The 18,819-nt window shown below is 34.5% G+C and overlaps 2 protein-coding genes across 4 annotated transcripts; one reads left to right on the forward strand and one right to left on the reverse strand.

Annotated features, from left to right (window-relative positions):
- Positions 1-209: 209 nt before the first annotated feature.
- LOC107629968 (Polynucleotidyl transferase, ribonuclease H fold protein with HRDC domain-containing protein) lies at positions 210-7,694 on the forward strand. 2 transcript variants are annotated; one of them, XM_088508746.1, is made up of 12 exons: positions 210-747; positions 1,643-1,884; positions 1,970-2,068; positions 3,091-3,174; positions 3,263-3,349; positions 3,517-3,637; positions 3,980-4,161; positions 4,241-4,285; positions 4,844-5,346; positions 5,430-5,901; positions 6,181-6,863; positions 7,182-7,694. In XM_088508746.1, exons 1-12 carry the CDS (start codon positions 510-512, stop codon positions 7,186-7,188), a joined length of 2,763 nt encoding a protein of 920 aa, XP_088364872.1. In that variant the 5' UTR covers positions 210-509; the 3' UTR covers positions 7,189-7,694. The 2 variants fall into 2 exon arrangements, with proteins under 2 accessions (XP_088364872.1, XP_016188430.1); XM_016332944.3 differs by having other exon boundaries at positions 7,208-7,694.
- A 1,460-nt stretch (positions 7,695-9,154) lies between these two features.
- On the reverse strand, positions 9,155-16,734 carry LOC107629967 (NEDD8-activating enzyme E1 regulatory subunit AXR1). 2 transcript variants are annotated; one of them, XM_016332943.3, is made up of 14 exons: positions 16,435-16,734; positions 15,531-15,703; positions 15,286-15,449; positions 14,991-15,101; positions 14,604-14,683; positions 13,270-13,420; positions 13,075-13,168; positions 12,496-12,584; positions 12,121-12,194; positions 11,847-12,009; positions 11,345-11,406; positions 11,127-11,210; positions 10,826-11,006; positions 9,155-9,548 (listed from the first exon to the last, which is right to left on the reverse strand). In XM_016332943.3, exons 1-14 carry the CDS (start codon positions 16,470-16,472, stop codon positions 9,465-9,467), a joined length of 1,548 nt encoding a protein of 515 aa, XP_016188429.1. In that variant the 5' UTR covers positions 16,473-16,734; the 3' UTR covers positions 9,155-9,464. The 2 variants fall into 2 exon arrangements, with proteins under 2 accessions (XP_016188429.1, XP_016188428.1); XM_016332942.3 differs by having other exon boundaries at positions 11,321-11,406.
- Between the last annotated feature and the right edge of the window lie 2,085 nt (positions 16,735-18,819).

Raw genomic sequence — 18,819 nt, forward strand, 5'->3', positions numbered from 1 at the left:
AATACATATTCACACACTCTTCACATATTTTATCATATTTTTTTCTCAATTTCAATTTCTAGAATTTGAACCCTAGACCTTTAAAATAGAGAGGAAGAGATATGCCATCTGAGTTAAGATTCATTGACTTCTATATCTGTGTTTTTGGGCTAGCATCAGCATAATACATTCACCTTTTGAAGGATGTTTTTGGTCTTGACATCACGCAGATTATGACAAAAAAGAAAGACATTACATAGACTGAGTTTTAATTAAATGGGCTTAGCCCAATAAGGCCCAATATGTGAAATAGTTGTCAAGATCAGAACATGCCACGTAAGCACACAACCCCACTTCAGTTTTCATAAGCTGCTAGACACCGCCGCCGCGATCAGTCGCCGTCATACACCGTGCTCTCCACAACAAGGCCCAAACTCTTCAAATTCAAAGCCGCTAGGAAGAAGAAGAAGAAGAAGAAGAAGCAAAACAAAAAAGAGAAAGAAGAAGAGTTTAGAGAGCAACGAAACGAAATGAACAACGGAAACAAGATGCGAGCGGCATTCATAATTGCGACTGTAACAGCAATCTCCATCTTCTTAACCGCAATGAACCGCAGAAGAATCCGTAACCGTAACAAGAAATCACCTTCGAGTTCGTGTTATTTACATTCCGAACCGAAGCCGCAGAGTTCCTTTAAGCGCGTCTTGGCGGATAATTCTTACACTCCTTTCAAGCACTTGAAGAATCTCAACGACTCTTCTAACAATGGTACATTTTAAATATATTTTTTTATCGTTTTCGGTGTCTGGTTTCGAAGAACGCGAAAAAAAAGAAGTAATCGTGTGAAGATTTTTGAGGTGTTTGACTAATTGACCTAGCTTAGTTCAGTTCAGTTTAGCATAAGAAAATGAATCAAATTGAAAGGTGTGTTTAATCTAACAATGGCTCGTCCGTAATAACCTTGGGAGAGGCATAATAGTTGTTGAAACCGAGGATTTGTGGTTGAAGGAACTCAGATTATTGAGAGAAGAGAGTTAGTTTGGAAGAAGAAGAGAGAATGAGATGAAAGAAGAGAGAAAGAAGAAGCAATCAACTATAGTGGTGAACCTCACATTACACCTAGTTTAGTTTCAGCTTATGAACAAGTTAGCTAGTAGCTACTATAACTAACTTACCATTTGCAGTAACAACTAACTAATTCAGCTGGTGCTCATAACTGATTTTCTTAATTTAGCACTTAACTTGGACTACAAGTTACATCAAGCTATACCTACTAAGAGTAGTTGTTTTTGTGTCTTTATTTTTGTCCAGTTCTTGGAAGATTTGTCTGATTATTAAATCAAGATAGAACGTTTGAGTATCTTAATGAGTTTCATCTAGCTGTTGGTACTAACATGCTGGAGTTTGATGCATCTTTTTGGACATTCTGAATGTCAAAATCCAAGTGAGGCTGATAGAAGGTTATATTTGAACTTTGAACTTTGAACTTTGAAGCAACAAGTTTTTGATTTACTATATTTCTTAATACCCAAAGAAAAAGTCATGAAGATATACTGAATCTATAATTTTCACTGTCTAAGTTTTTTTTAATGCATGTTACCTAATCATTGAGTTCTCTATGTAAGATTATTAAGATCAAGCTAAATGAGTGGTTTTCCTGCAGATAAAGCTTCAAATTTGCATCCATTTGAGGCAGTGATCACAGCATTGTTGAAAAATTCTTGGCCTGAAATTGAACTTACTACTGAGATTGTGGACATGGAAATGAATGATTCTTATGTTTGGGTCAATACAGAGCTGCAAGTAAAGGAATTGGCCAATGTGTTAAGCAAAGAGAGATTCTTTGCTGTGGACACAGAACAACATAGCTTACGATCTTTTCTAGGCTTTACAGCATTGGTTCAGGTATGTTGTCATCTCTAATTGCTTTATGCAGTCATTTTTTACTGATAAATTTTATGATAGTGTGTGTTTTTATGCTATCATGCAGATTTCTACCCAGAAGAAAGATTATTTGGTTGACACAATCGCGCTACATGATCTAATGCCAATTCTTTGCCCAGTTTTTGCGGATCCTTCTATTTGTAAAGTATGTAAGTTATTACTATCATACTTCTAGACAGTTTAGTAGAAGTTGAAAATGTTTTATCTTCCTCTTTTTATTTTTTGGAAAAAGTGGGCAGGGGATTGGAGAAAATGATTATGCATTCACCTAACACCGCAACAAATTAGTTTTCTTATACCTAAAGTTATTTATAGTTGGAGACAACACCATATCACAAATTATGAGATTTAAATTGAGTATCTTGGTTCTATCGTCCAAGGTAATAAAGAGATGGGTGAAAATATAAACCATAACATTCAAGTTGGGTTAAATAGAGTGCTTAGGGCAGAACCCATGATTTAAATAAATAAATTTTAAGGGTAAATTTTACTGCACAACTATTAGACCTGCAATATTGTATGGAATTGAATGTTGGCTCGGAAAAAGAAACGAAAATAATAAGATGGATGAGTGGGCACAGTAGACTATATAGAATTGGAAATGAGTGCATTAGGGAGAGAGTTGGGGTAGTGCCAATTGTAAAGATGTTAGAATTTTTTTCCAGATGGTATGGACATGTTTGAAGAAGGTACTTAGAGACTATAGTTAGAAGAATGGAGTAGTTGGAGAGAAGTTCTATCACTAGAACAAATGGAGACCTTATAAAGTATATGGGAAATTATTTGAAGAGGTTTTAAGTATAAATGCTTTGAACTTTGGTTTGACCCACAATAGAGTACAATGGCATTGATTCCATGTAGCCGACCCCCTTTTAGTGGATTAATGTTTAGTGATTTTTATATATTAGAATTTTCTCTCTCTCTCTCTCTCTCTATATATATATATATATATATATATATATATATATATAGAGAGAGAGAGAGAGAGAGCCTGCACTACTATTCAGGATTAAAGCATATTTTAATGGAAAATATTATCATTAATTTTTGTATTCTTCATTGCCCTCCCCCCCCCCCCCCCCCTCCTCTCCCTCCCCCCAAAATTCTGTTGTCCAAGTGGATTAATTACAGTTTTTTCTTTTTTCTGAATGGAAAATTTGTGGATAGGTGTTCCATGGGGCTGACAATGATGTTGTCTGGCTACAAAGGGACTTCCATATATATGTTGTTAATCTATTTGATACTTCAAAGGTGAGCTATTCATGATAGATCATGCTTCTTGGCTTTTAAGGATTGATTAGCAGTTTTTGTTTTATGAATTTGTGTTTATGTACTACAGGCATGCGAGGTGCTGTCAAAGCCACAGAAATCACTTGCTTATCTACTTGAAACTTACTGCAGTGTGACAACAAATAAATTATTACAGGTTTGACCTTATTGATCTGCTTGTTAATTAAATGGGGTCATTTATCATCATCAATATAGTTTTCAGTTTAAGTATTTGGCATCCATAGTTGCAATAGAACATGTAAACCTTTTATCTTTCACATAGTTTGACTAGAATGACCATTTCTTTTATATGCTTAATTGTAGCGTGAAGACTGGAGACAGCGCCCCCTCTCAGCAGAAATGGTGCATTATGCACGAACAGATGCACACTATTTGTTGTATATTGCAAACTGTTTGATTGCTGAGCTCAAACAACTTGACAATGGTATGTCTTCTTGTCTGATACTTTAAAGTAAAAGTTAGAAACAATTTTTTTTTCTTGTCATAAATAATCAGTTTAAGTAGATTGGATATTTAAAAACTTGCATCAGTGAGCCCCTTTCCCTTATATCTCTTCCCATTCCCCAAAAGAAGTGGCCAGAGAAATAAGAAGGTTATTTTATACCTGGGATGATTATGGTATTTTGTCATCTTGATGGCTTTGATAAAACAGCATCATAAGACATTTTCCCTGTGTTGAGCTAACTGAGACAGCATAACACAGTAACTTTTTAGGGGTTTCCTTTGATAATAATGTGTCAAAATTCTGAATTTACTATTGTGTCAGAAAACTCTTGTGACGATGACAAATTCCATTTTGTTCACGAGGCTAGTCGGCGTTCAAACATAATCTGTTTGCAACTTTTTACAAAAGAAGTTGAAGCTTCTCCTGGTGATTCTGCTGCATCATCATTATTTTCTCGTCATGTGAGTGGTCAAGGCTTCACTTCAGTTTCCAATGAATCCCAGGTTTGTTGCTTCCTGCACAGATTAATCTTGTGAGATGTCTCGTTGGATATAAAATTCTGATGCGCTTCTCTGCTTTCAGTTTCAGACTATTGTGAAGCAACTGTGTGGATGGAGAGACCTGATGGTCAGTTATAATCTCCTTCAGTTAAGCTATCATTTAACATTGATTTATTACTGTAAAATGTAGATACCAGTGTTTTTCCAATTTCCCTGATCGACCATGTAGTTTGCAAACTGTGAGATGGAACAGCAATCTAGCCCTATCTATTATCAAGGACATATGAGAGAGAACTCAACATGATTCTTGACCTTATGGCACCATCTTTTCGTGCCATAAATTGATAAAAGCTAGGAGTAATACAGAACTAAGATGAGATATATTTTAGTATTTGTTTGTATTTTTTGAAAATTGTTATTATATTTTCTGATATTAATTATTGCTAAATGTTCAAGTCAAGATTATTATTCATAGTAATGAGAACAATTAGGACGAAATTCTTCCTGAACCATCGGAAAAAATGTACAAAACTATGTTAATCTAGACACAGGACACAACACTGAAACTTTTATTCACTATCCTCCATTGTTATAGTGACTAAGTTGCTTACTGTATAACTTTTGACGATGGTGAATCTTTTTTATGACAACATTAGTTACATGAGAATATTCTGTGGCATTTCAGGCTCGCATTCATGATGAGAGCTTAAAATATGTACTGTCAGACCAGGCAATTGTTGCTTTGGCAAGTCAACCTTTGTCAAGTGAATCCGAAATATACAATCTCATAGCTCTGGTTGATAATAATGTGGAAATGGGTCTCAATTTTTTCATCCATTCCCCATCTCCTGTTGTTTGCAGCCACTTGAGTGATATCCATCATATTCTTGCAGACAAGTTGATTGACCATGCTCACATTTATTCATGGATTATTCAAAAGTGCCTGGGTCCAAATGGGACTTGTCCACTTTCTATATTTAATTATGCTTTGCTGTTTAACAGTAACTTAAAACCTAGCTTAGCTTATAAACCCTCTGGTCTAAAAAATCATAGACAGATATCCCGGAAAGCTTCTCGAGATTTGTTTGTTCAAAAATTCTCCTGTAAGGCTCCTGTTTATCATAACTGCCGGATATTTGCTAATGATGGGAGGCTGCTTTGTTACTGTGATAAGAAGAAGCTTGAGTGGTTGGTGCACCTTTTAATTTGTTTTACACTTTTCTTAAAGGTGCTGTTTCTCTGTGAATACTGAATAATGATCAATTTTGCAGGTACCTAAGTCGGGATCTCGCAAAACTTGTTGATAAGGACCCACCAGCTATAATGCTTCTATTTGAACCCAAAGGTCGCCCAGAGGATGAAGACAATGATTTCTACATTCAGAGCAAGAGAAATATATGTGTTGGATGTGGTGAAGGAAGTCACTACTTACGGTACCGAATAATCCCATCCTGTTACAGAATGCATTTTCCTGAGCATTTAAAAAGCCATCGTTCTCATGATATTGTTCTACTCTGCGTGGACTGCCACGAAATTGCCCATGCGGCTGCAGAGAAGTATAAGAGAAAAATAGCTGCTGAATTTGGAATTCCTCTGTACGTTCAAAGGGTCGTTCATCCTGAACAAGAGCCTAATATACAGATTGAGGAGGGTGTATCTCCATTACAGTTACGTACAGCAGCTATGGCTCTTATACGCCATGGACCAAGAATGCCTCAAAATCGCCGTGAAGAACTGACTGAGGTTTGATCATATTTCTCTAATGTGAGCCTTGGTTACTGTAGCGAAGCCCCTCTTGATGATGAATGTCGGAATGATTTGCAATTTAATTTGATAGATTGAGCACAACTTAAATGTGATTATATAAATGACTGCGAGTATAGATTTGATGCATTTTTAATAAGGCTTCCAAATTGTACTTAATCAGTGGTCTTCAATTTGGCGTTGTTCATGAATGTTATTTAAGATCTTCATCAATTGTAGGGGCTTTTGTTTGAGGTTATCTGTTAATTTGTTTTGCAGGTTGTGAAGAGATATTATGGAGGAAGAGAAATATCTGAGGAAGATCTAGAAAGAGCCCTGATAGTTGGCATGAGTCCTCATGAGAGAAGACGGTTTGAGAAGAAGAGGGGTTTCTCTTTCAGACATGTGGGTAAAATAACAGCAGTGTCTGAAGAGGAAAACCCTGCTGATTCCACAACCAGAATTAGTAATGGGGATGCATCAAAGGTTGGTTCCCTTGATGATGGTTCATGTGCAAATGAAGAAACAAGTAATGATGTAGATAGAGAACATTTGATGGTAAACGATGATTCAGGAAACCCTTCTTTAGCTTCTGATCTTGCAGTTGATGCATCTGTCTCTCCTGATACTTCAAATGGGTACACAAGCTCATTTGAAATTGTGGATTATAGTGAAATTAGTGACTCTGTTACAAATGTTGATGGCACTAGTCTGAGTAAAAAGCAACCAAATGGAAGTGATGACTTATCTTATCCTCCCAACGATGAAGAATCGACTCAAACTAAACATAATTCAAAACAATCACTCTTAGGACATGGACCGCATGGACAAGAAGTTGTAGAACATTTAATGAAGGAATATGGGGAAGAAGGCATTGGACAGTTCTGTCAACGGTGGAGACAAGTATTTGTTGAAGCTGTAAATCCACGTTTTCTTCCTGCTGGTTGGGATGTAAAACACAGGTATGATTATTTAATTTTCGACTTGTTCACTGTGCAAACACAAATGGTCATCCTTAAAGTTATCTTACAGGAATATAATATGATGCTGTTAAGGCAATTAATATTTGCTTAAAGTTGTCATCAGATTTGTATTCACCTCCTGTTCCATTTATTTGTTATTGTCACATTCTGTTACATATTTGTATTCATGCATCTGGTTATGGATGTGGATACATATTCAGATACTTTGGGTTCAAGAATGTACCAAAAATTTATATAGGGAGTGTCTTATGATATTGTTTGTGTGTAGAAACTAAATTATCCATTTCTTTCTCTAAGGCTCTGACTCTGGACACTTTTGCCAGCGGAAGAAGGGACTTCGGTGAGTTCAGTGTATACAATCCTGGCAGAAGAGTTGGCGCTACTACTTAGTAATGACTCTGCGGAGCTGTGGCATGCTTTCGTCGTTGCTGCAATGCTGCTCTATCAAATTTACGGTGTTACTCCACATCCTCGTATAGTACATCCTGTACTGTTCAGAGAACATAGGTTTGATGATATGTTCATCTCAGTTGGTCAGTTTGTTATTTTGGTGAGAATATTTTGTTTTATAGCAAGCATAAGTGCATTATAAAGACATAGTTGCCTTCGTTTATATTCTTCCCTTTTGGTCTGATGGTGGTTATCATTTCAACTTGGGGAAAAAGCAAGCATTTCTGTTTGATGTACAAACTTGGTAATCTTTGGAGATTTTTTTTTTTTTTTTTTCCAAGTATCACGTTTCGGATTGCGTTTAGATTGATTGTAACTAAAACGACATTATAATTCTTAGCAGTTAGCACCATTCCGCCTAAGAGATCATTCCATACCTTAAACACAATTTAACACTTCATATTCATACATTGATAATGAGAAACGATGTTTGTATAAAATTTTTTGTATTTTTAAAAATTTTCTTTTTTGGATATAAGTGGCAAATTTTTTAACCTAAACCCACAATTTCAACCTAAAAAACGACACTTCCATTTGATATTCTTGGACGAGGTTGAAAGTAAAATAAAAATAATATTACTATTCGTATACCAAACTCTTTTAATACAATTATAATTAGGTGAATGTTATCTTGTCTTTTATAAAATAATATGTAAGTTACCTTTTCTGATGTGTCATATTTTAATGGGTATTTATTTATTTTAAATTTTTAGTAGAATTTGTTAGATGACTAATTTATCTAATAAAATAAAAAATAAGAAATTGATTTCAGGTCATTAAAATTTGTTGAAAATTTAACAAAATATTTGAAAAATAATATTATATATTACTCTTTTATTTTTTACACAATCTCTGAATTCTAACAAAAATTAAATAAAAATCTAGACCTTCATAAAAAATAATTGCAAATTAGCTACATTAATTTTTAAAAAACAAAATATAAAGTGTTTCAATTTCTTTTTTTTTTCATATAATTCTAAATCAAATTGTATAGAATAAATTTTCAAATTTAAAAATCTACTTGACACGATAAACTTTTCAAATTAAAAATTTTCACGGTGACAAATTAGATTTCCTTTTCATCTGAAACCTTGGCACAGATCTAAGCTACGATCCACTAAAAAGGATCCAATGAAAAAAAAGAAAAGGGACTTTAGCTTTTTAACAATTTTGGGAACGGAAGTGGAATTGCCCTTTTCTCGCGTTACCCGAAATCCATTTGCCTTCTTTCATCCCATTTTAACGAAACTAAAAACTAAAAAAAAAAAATGGCAAAATCATTTTTTTCAGGTTCTCGGCTATTTCGTGTTTCTATTTTTAATTTGTCACATCAATATTTTAGTTTAGAATTTAGTTAATATAAGAAAATTTTTAAATTTATATTTTAATAAATATATAACAAATGTATTAAAATAAATAAACATAAAATTAGAACATGACACATCAGATTGATATGACACATCAGAAAAGACAACTTACACGTTACTTTTGGTAACTTACATATTACTTTAAAGATGATAGGATAGCATTCACCTTATAGTTATTAATTACTTGTACATTCAAATTATTTTTTTGTTAATAAAATAAAAAAACACAGATTATTATTAAAATATACTATTATGAAAATAGTATCTACTATAAAAGATGTATAAGCAACAATTTATTTTTTAATGCTCGGCAGCATTTACTTTTATTCTTTTCCCTTCGTTCTTTTCACCTTCACCAATCGAACCATAGTGTGTGCAATAGTGTTCATAGGCATGATAACGTATTCCCTAGCTTACATTACATTGATCGATGCAGCCTTGAAGGGATTTTAATTTACAACGTAATCAAATAGCATGCATTTTATAAGGTTAGCAAACCATTTTTGTAATCAAATGTCTCTTAAACTATGCAATCTACAATCTATCATTTCTTGGACATAAATATCAGCACTAAGTTACAAAAATTCCCGTTACATAACAAGACTCCACTTGTGGCAGGTAGAGTAAAAAATGCTTCAAAAATGGGGTGCTATAAAGGGCAAAGCCAAGCAAGAATCTTGCAATGAGAATCTACATTCAACACCACTGCGCAGAAGGCCATGAAGCCATACCATACCAGCAAGTTAATCATTGGGAAATCAAATTACAGGGACAACAGCTGTGACTTGTGGTCAATGCCATTGAAGATGTAGGTTCCGGACATCGGTACAAACTGCCTTGTTATGAGCTGCATGGAACAAAAGTATGTGATTCCCAACTCAATGAAACATTATTAAAAATATAAATAACAATAACATAATGCTGTTTCTTTCTTTTTGTATCCATTCGTGATAATTTAGCGTTCATACCCATTGTTCAATGTTTCTACGAAAAGAGTTGAGAGCATCAAAACTATGGAAACAAAGAATGAACATCACTAGTGTATAACCTTCCCTTATTTATGTTTTTTGATTAAAAAATAAAGAATTAAGATGAGGAGGAGGATAATACAAATTGGAAATAAAGGTTCCCCCTATATAAAAGCAAAACAAAAGATTTATATAATAGAGCATAGCTTTCCAGTCTCTCAACATGTGTAAGAGAAAAAGTCCCCTATAAAGATCATGAACTTTATATCAAATAAATACTAGGCGTCTAATGGCATCCCATAAGATACACTTGTCGGAAAGGTGTGTGTGTTACAATCCAACCAAATAGTCCCAAAAAAAATTTGCCTCTTTCTACAACCAAATACAACAAATCTAGTCAATAGAAATTGATCTAGAGTTGCAGGGCACACAAAGCATTCATCAAAGATGCTAAAGAAATTGTTCCATAAAGAAACAGCTTGGCGGGCAATACAAAAACAGAATATGAATTTGGCTTTGAATTGCCCTACACATAACACAGTTGTATATACCCAAAATTGTTAGCAGAACTGATCATCTACCGGAAATTCTTACCGAAGATTGTCTTCTAGAGATTATATTTTTTATCCATAAAAGAAGAATATCCAATAAAGACAGACAGAAGAGGGATTAAAGAATTATTTATCCAATAAATTCAGGACTGATAATGGATTGATGTGCGGGAAGAAGTCCTGCCGTGGAATTTGTGGTATTGTGAACTGGATTAGACGAAGTTGTTGTTGTAAACCATATACAGAAAGAAGGGTGTTTGGAAGGAGCTACGAAGAGAATCGATGTAAAAAGGTTTCGAGCTGAAGCATAAATAAGGGAAGGAAAGGAAAGGAAAATAGGAGCTTATCCTCTCTAAAGCCTTACGAGGCAAGAAGCAGGACCTGTGCAAAAGGCAAAAAAGGTGTAACAAACGGCCATCTTTCATTGACTTTGTTTTAAGCACATATTTTGGCGTTTCTTTTATGTTAACTTTTCACAGCTTGAACTTGTTAAAACTCAAGAGATGACTAGACTAATTTCATACAAAAAGATATATCTTTGGAAGCTAAGAACCAGAGAATTAAAGCATGTAATAAAGTTATAAAAAATGAGCATGAATGAAAACCTTGATCACTTCTTGGGATGCAATTCCACCAACCAAAGCAGCCACAGCATGAAGCTCTGCTGCACCAAATCGACACATCTCATTGATGAGGTCCTCAGCCAAAGCGGCTCCATTGCATCCCAGGTCACTTAGGAGGCTAATAGCTGCACTCTTCAATCTTGGCATATCCTCATCCGTTGCACTGCAAATAATCATAATAAAGGATAAAATAAAATTTCTGCAAGTAAAAAACCAACCTCCATATCAAGTCCCACATAAAAGAAACAAATATATTTGGGCCTTGAACATTACAACGCATTACCTGTCAAACTGTCCAGGAAAACTGTTGTAATTAGCAGCAAACCGGTCCACAGCACGAAGCAAAATATAAATTCCTACAGCAATGCTGTCATGTATATAGACAGTAGTAAATTTTTAGAAAGAGTATTTGATCTCTACATATAAACTCTTAAAATGAATATTCTCCAGAAGCATCAACTATAAAATGGATATAACCTGCTATCCTCATCAGTTAGGTACCTCTGCAACTCAGGTATGTTTGGAGAATTAAATTCATCTTCAATTGACCGGTACCTGCAAACCTACAAAATAGGGATTTAGTATCCAAGCTGAACATGTAAGCGAACAACTCTGATTGCCTTGATAATAGAAAAGAACTGGAGAAAAGTCAGCTGGAAAGTAAGCATTTCCACCTTTATTTGGACCACTGAAGCAACACTAATAACAATATACACCATTAAAGGTAGCTGAGGGGAATTTTCAACCCATACTTTTGGTCCAGAATGTAAAAGCAGATTAATCCTTTTGAAGGTTCATTTTAAATCTATCAAGGTATTCTTTTTCCATGGTTCCACATTTTCCTCCTGAGATAGAGGCTATAAATTATATTGCAGAATAAAGGGCCTTAAGAAACCCGAATATAGTAAGCAAACAATTAAAGCAAATCATTAATCAGGAAAGGAGACTGCATTCATTACTTGCAACCTAAAGTGATTTTTTATCAGTAACTTCAGAAGCTTACTCTGAGTTTTCTTGCATTTTTACAGAAACTTCTAATTGTTGCCTTTGGAATGCTATTTGAATCTCGACCAATCTTCTTCAAGATACTTCTCACTAGTTGTTCCATTACAAGAAAGTCAGCCTCAGCCTTAGCTAGATAGATATTCTGCAAATTAATATATTGCCTGCAGGACAGAAGATACATAATGATTGCATGTCATGTAAATTAATTAATAGTCTTTCTTTTCTATGGAGGAAAGAAAATATCCCAAACATATGAAGAATTGGCTACTAACTCGGTGGAAGATGTCATATCCGGTATAGATCCTTCAAGTGGTGCCTCCCCACCACCTTCATTTGCAATGAATTCCTGCAACATGATCAGAATAGTACCACATAAATACCAAGGAGATTGACTGGAATTATAGTTCTACAGTGCAGTGTTTCGAAACTTAATCTAACAGAAGTAGAAGGTTCAAAGTGGCAAATTAAGACAAACTCTTAACAACTTTCTATCAAATTTCTAGCTGCTAAGTTTCACATGCTCCAACTAGTTAAACCCAATAAGATCACATTCTAGCATCAACTAAAATAGGAAAGTTTCTCCACATCAAAGTGAAGCAAGATATATCCAAAGCAAAGATCAGTGGCACAATGTCAGAAGGACAAACCTTCAGAGCAGCCACCAACACCCAAAAATATGATGAATTAGAGTCCACCTCAGAAGAACTATCATTTAGTATCCTCTGCAAATCCAAACCTAGGGAAGTGCATAACAAGACAGAAAAAAGTAATTTAGATTGGACAAGGGATGTAACATTCAAATAATAGGTAAAAGAATTTAATGTCAGGTTAATCTCCTGATGACAACCAAAAATAAGTTAATATTATAGAAACAATGATAATGATCCCATCTCTAACCAGTGACGATACATTTTTCAATAGTGAGCAAAGTATGGGTTTGTTAATTTTCAGAACCAAAGTAACAAATTTCTTGATGAAAAAGTTCAAAGTAATTTCATTGAGCTCAATATACTTGACATTTATAAGATTGAACAGCTTTCTTTAATTTTCATCAGCCACCAACCCCAATTAAAGCTTTTATAAAATTCAAAATAAGCTTGCAGAAGAAAATGTATATTCTTGTGTCCCTTATCCAGGAAAACAAAGGATAGTGTTGCTCCCAAAATGAATTTTGGGGCAGGACCAAAGGTAAAAGTATACCAATGAATCTTAAATTATCTACTTACTAATTCCTCGGGGAGCAAACACTTTGAATGATGCTTCAATAGCTTCTTTATAATTATCTTCATCTTGTGAAACCATCCTGGCCTTCAAAAGATCCTACATTGTTCACATTCAAACACCAAAGCTTATCATGAAAGTTGAATGCCATTAGATCAAAGGGGGGATCAATGACTCAGCCAAATGATTACACAACAAACCTTGAACTCCTTTTTTTGTTCTCTTGTTGATGGGAGCTTACCACCATGGCTTTTGGCCCACTCATCAGCCATCTTGACAAGAATGACAACATATGGTATGTGCTTATGAGCAACAGGATCTTGCACAGTCAAGTCAATGCTGTCTGCAAAACTACAGTTACAAGTGCAATTTTAGAATGTCTAGAAGACTTGAAGGACCATGTCTATAGTCTAAGCTTTACAAGATAGTTTTTGATTGCGGATGGCGGCTCATGGCGGTGAGCCAAAAATCCGCCATAAAATTATAGCGGATGGCGTTGTGGAAAATGGCGGAAATGGCAGATTACCTAAAAAATACATATATATGTACAAAAAAACATGCAGAAAAATTGCAAATATAATAAACTATAAAATCTATCTATATAAGCAACTTTCTAGTCATAAAGCATCCAATTAATGTAGCAAATATAGTAGCAAATTTAGCAAATAAACATAACATCAAGTTCAAATCATAACTCAAAAGTCATAAGGAAGCCATAAAACAGAAGACATAAAACATAAAAACTATAAACCATCTAAATTCTAGGTCTCATCAACTTCATCCAACAGGGGCAGTGCCAGCAGCAGAGGCAGGGGTAGGAGCATTAGAATCAAGGGCTTGTCTAGAAGTAGACATAGTGAACTGAATGGAGAAAAAAAAATTTGGAAGAAGAGAAGTTTAACACTGATTATTGATAACGTCTATAAAGAAGGGGCAGCAGGGAAGAGAGAAAAGAAAAAAATAGGACCAGAGAAGTTGAAACGGGATGTACGAACCAGTGAGGGAACCGTGGTTAGCAGTGGCTGTGGTGATGAGCAGCAGCGATGATCGCTGCGACGAGCGGCGGCGATGGGAGCCGCAGAGAGCAGCGTCGCAGAGAGTAGCGTCGCAGAGAATAGAGACGGAGGGAAGTTTTTGTGAAGATGAGGCAGAGGAGGGAGTTTTTGAATAAGAGGCTGATTATTATAGGGTTTGTGGGTTAGTGGGATCACTCAGGTTTCCTAAATTACCTGAAACACCCTCAGATTTTTTTCAAAAATCCGAAAAACCCCGCAATTTCCGCCATTCACATTGCGTTCTGCCATGGCGCCATCGCAATTGCGGCCGCCATTTCGCCCGCCGTGAAAACAGCGTTGCGGCGACCACCATATGGCGGCAGGGTCAAAACCCGCCACGCCATACCATTATGGCGCCGCCATAACCGCAATTTCAAAACACTTTACAACAAAACATAATTAATAAAAGGAGCTGTTGAAAAGGAAACTAAATCTTATGTAAAGGAAACCTGCCCAAAAAAATAAATAAACATCTATACCTCTTTAGTTCAAGCCAAGGATTATTTAACCGGAGGTCATCCAGAAAATGCTCAGGCTTTGACTCGATGACAGTATGCTCCTGTTAAAATCAACAAAAAAGAACCAATCAACCAAAGCATACAAATCATGCTGGTCCTCAATAACATTTTGATTACTTCTGGAAACAGGTATTTTCAGCTTACTAGTTATATATATGCCACAAAAGAAAATTACCCAATCTAATAATCAATCTAAATTATAATTCTGAAGACTTTGTTTTCCTTATTTCAGATAATAAGGTTTAACTTTATCTTTAGACAAGTTATGTTTCTTTAGTCATGAAAGCATTCTTTTAACTGGTAGCTCCAAATACACAGCAAAAACAAAGTTGCACTTTACCAAATTACCTTCAAACTAATTCGAACAAACCCTGTAAGGCCATAGGAACGAGCAAAGATCAAAATAACGTTTGCCTCCCGGCAGATTCGATCAAGCTTTATCATTGAACTTTCGACAAGCTGAAAAGTTTATAAGGATTACCATCAATGAGATTGCACGTCACAAGAATAAACATAATATTTAAACTGAATCTACTTTAAACTATATCATCAATTCATAGCTTTGTTTCATGCAGAAAGATAGATAATCATGAATTAAGCATAACTCTCCAATAAAGACATTGGTAGCATTACAGGAGCAGACCTGTGTGGCAATGACCAAAGTAAACTGAGAAAAGAATGATGGGTTTGTCTCAATCAATGCCTCTGGATACTCCTCTACAAATTTTGCTTTAACAGAATCGTTTAGCTCTTGAAGAAATGAGCTAACACATTTTGCCTTTGACTGCCCGACACTTGATTCATCCACTAAAGATAAGAGATAAAATGATTATCAAAAGAGGCACGAAACAAGAAGAAAATGAAAACAGAATGCCACAGAGACCTTACCCAGAAAATTGTTTCCAAGATCACCCACTTCAACTTTAGATCCATCAACTACAGTGATGCTTCCTATCCCACCAAGAACAAGATTCTTAAGTGTTTCAGAGCCAGTAGGGCCACAGTTAAGTAAGCAAATACTAGATTTCTCAAGTGCTGCCTGTCCTTGTTCACCCCATATCCTGCATTTTCAAATTAAAATTGCAATAAGCATGAAATATCTTAAGCATTTAAACTCAACTCGAGCACTACAACACACATTCAAAATAGAAGCAGAGAAAGCAGAAGAATAAGAATCAATACAAAAGCTCCAAACACCTCGAACCAGTCATCAATCAACTTTCTTCAGTAACTGACCATGCTTGAAGGGAATATCTTCTGACTACATTTTCCACTCATCAAGCAATGACCAGAACAACTAGATACCCAGCAATAAAAAAAAGCGAAAACAAAAAGAGCAGCTCCAACCCATTCCAGTTAGCAGCAAACTCCAGTTTGATTTTGGATTTAATCACAACCTAAATCAAGGTTTATCGAATCCATAGTATCCAATTCCTGAGTTTCCTTAGTATTGTAGGTCATGTAAAACTACCTCTCTAACCGTTGTTTTCTAGCTTAAAAAAAAGTAAATAAAAAGAACGAAAAACTAAAATAAAAAAAAATCCTAACACCATAAATTTATTTCCACGGTATCATAAACAGAACTCAGCAAGAATCCACAGCAAACCATAACAAAAGTGAAGCAGTATTATTCGTAGATTTTCATCCAATAAAGCACACGATACTTGAATCGAAAATATACAACAGTCTCTATAATCCATCGGAACACTAAACACACACGTACAATTAGTAATTAGCGATTAGAGTAAGGAAATATTGGTAATGAAAGGGTAAAAGTGGAGGAAAGGGTTACCTGAGTTGGCGATCATACTTAACTTTGGGTTCTGCCATTGTTATAGAGAGAGAAGGAGGGATAGATTTTGTTGCGTTCGTAAGTTGGTTCGGTATTTCGAATTTGGTTTGCTTATAAAAAACGCTGAACAGAGAGTTGTTCAGTGTGAGAGTGTCTCACTCTGTTAAACCGTCTGACAGTGGTTTCTGATTAAGTGGTGACAGAGAAGAGATACATGTTTTTCCCTTTTTTTTTTTTTTGTGATAATAGTGAGAAGCAGTGTAATTGGACTTGGGCTGGGTCTTATTTATGCTCTCCCACACAAGATATGTAAAGTTAGGGGTTTATATAGGCCGCTTATAAACCAACTTGGGTTGGTCGAGTGGTCAGATCATCCGTCCACTTAAGCAAGTGTGAGGGGTTCGAATCTTGCCTTGTGTATACAACAATCCGTTGACCAGTAACAAATTCTTAAATGGAGTTCAAATCCATGACGAATTAGTCTTTGACCTGTCGGGTGTTTTGGCCAATGAAAAATCTTTAAGTGGAGCTTTGTAATGCAAACTTCATACTTCCTGTCCAAAACAAATAAAACTTAATAGTTAATAGTTTTTAAAAAAAAATAGAGACAATATAGTTTCTTTCTACAAGCTAATAACAAAAGATACTTAGAGCCCGTTTGGGAACGCACAAAAGTTACTTTTTTTGACTTTTGAATTATGAAAAGTTACGATAAGCGTATTTGGCACTATTTTTAAGAAGAGCTTTTAACTTCCCGAAAAGTTAATTTATAGCTTTTGGAAGAAGTAAAAATAGATGACTTTCTCCTTTTTGATAAGTCATTTTATTACTTCCGTGAAAAAAAATTGATTTCAAAACAAAAAAATTTACTTTCGTTCTTGATTCTGTGGAAAGATGTTTCCTGTTTCTGCTGGAAATACTAGCCATCCACCACCATTTTCACGCAAGGTTCTATCTTCTAGAAGCATTGGCCTTCCACCATCATCCTCACGCAATGTTCCATCTACTGGAAGTGTTGGCCTTCCACCACCATTTTCACGTAATGATTCATCTGCTGGAAGTATTGACCCTTCACCACCATCTTCTGTTCCATCTGAACCAGCATATATTTCTTCCATGTATTTTTTTTTATCATTTTATCATTCTATTTTTATTATTAAATTTGTATTGAATATTTTGTATGCTATGAAATCTCAGTTTTAATTTTATTTTTTTATATATGATTTTTATTTTATTTTTTTATATGTGATTTTATTTTTATACAACTTGCTATTATTTTTATAATTAGTTTTATAATTTTTTTTTTTATGTTCTTCCCCAACAAATTCATGAAAGTGGCAAGTCCGGAAGAAAATTTAAAGCTGATTGGAATGAATTATTGGTGCTTGTATGGCTTTACACAATTTTATTCGACGGAATGGCACAAGTGATGAACAATTTGAAGAATTCTATGAAAATTTTGATCTTATGGGTGAAGGTGAAGGTGAAGTAGAAGAACCAGTTTCTAATGATATTATGTGGGAAGAACCGAATGCTGAAAGTACTAGAAAAATGGAACTAATTAGAGAACAAATAAAGAATCAATTGCCTGATTGATTGTAATTTTAGTGATTTGATTATGTAAAATTAACCTTCAATAATGGAAAGTATTTGTTATTATCGTTATTTTAATATCCATTCTCTTATGTTAAAAAAATTGTATTTTTTGAGTTATTTATCCAAACACTACAACTTTAAAATAAGTACTTCTATAGTTAAAAATCCAAACACAAAATAACTTATTTATAAACTACTATTAATAAAAGTCTTTATACTTTAAGTTCCTTTTCCAAAAGAACTTATTTAAGTTATTTACCCAAACTGGGCCTTAATAGTTAATAGCTATTTAAAAAAAAGAGACACTATAGTTTCTTTATACCAAACTAATAATGGAAAAAGAGACAATAATACTGAATTTACTACTGTCATATTTTATACCTTTGAATAAAAGATTCAAATATTCATAAAGAAAATATGTAAAATACACATGAAAATTGTATTTAATAGTGTGTTTAAAAACTTTGTATTCAATATACCATTCACTGTAACGTAAAGTTCTATTATTTTATTAATGACCCAATTATTGGTATGCACTATGAATTTTTACTTCAAATATGATTAATCATTAAATTCTTATGTAAATTTATCTTTCTCTCATAATTCTTGTATGTTTAACTTTAGAAAAAAAATCTAAAGATTATTCAATTTATTCTCTTTATATCTTCCACTCATATTTTTTGGTATGAACTATTATAGTTATAATTTGTTACGAGTTAACTTTTAGATTGAGTTTAAAAACAGTGATTGGCATAGAAACGTCTCGCTTATGCATGTTGGCCCCTGAGA

The sequence above is a fragment of the Arachis ipaensis genome, chromosome B3, assembly GCF_059453495.1.
Source record: "Arachis ipaensis isolate K30076 ecotype BB chromosome B3, ASM5945349v1, whole genome shotgun sequence".
Classification (NCBI taxonomy): domain Eukaryota; kingdom Viridiplantae; phylum Streptophyta; class Magnoliopsida; order Fabales; family Fabaceae; genus Arachis; species Arachis ipaensis.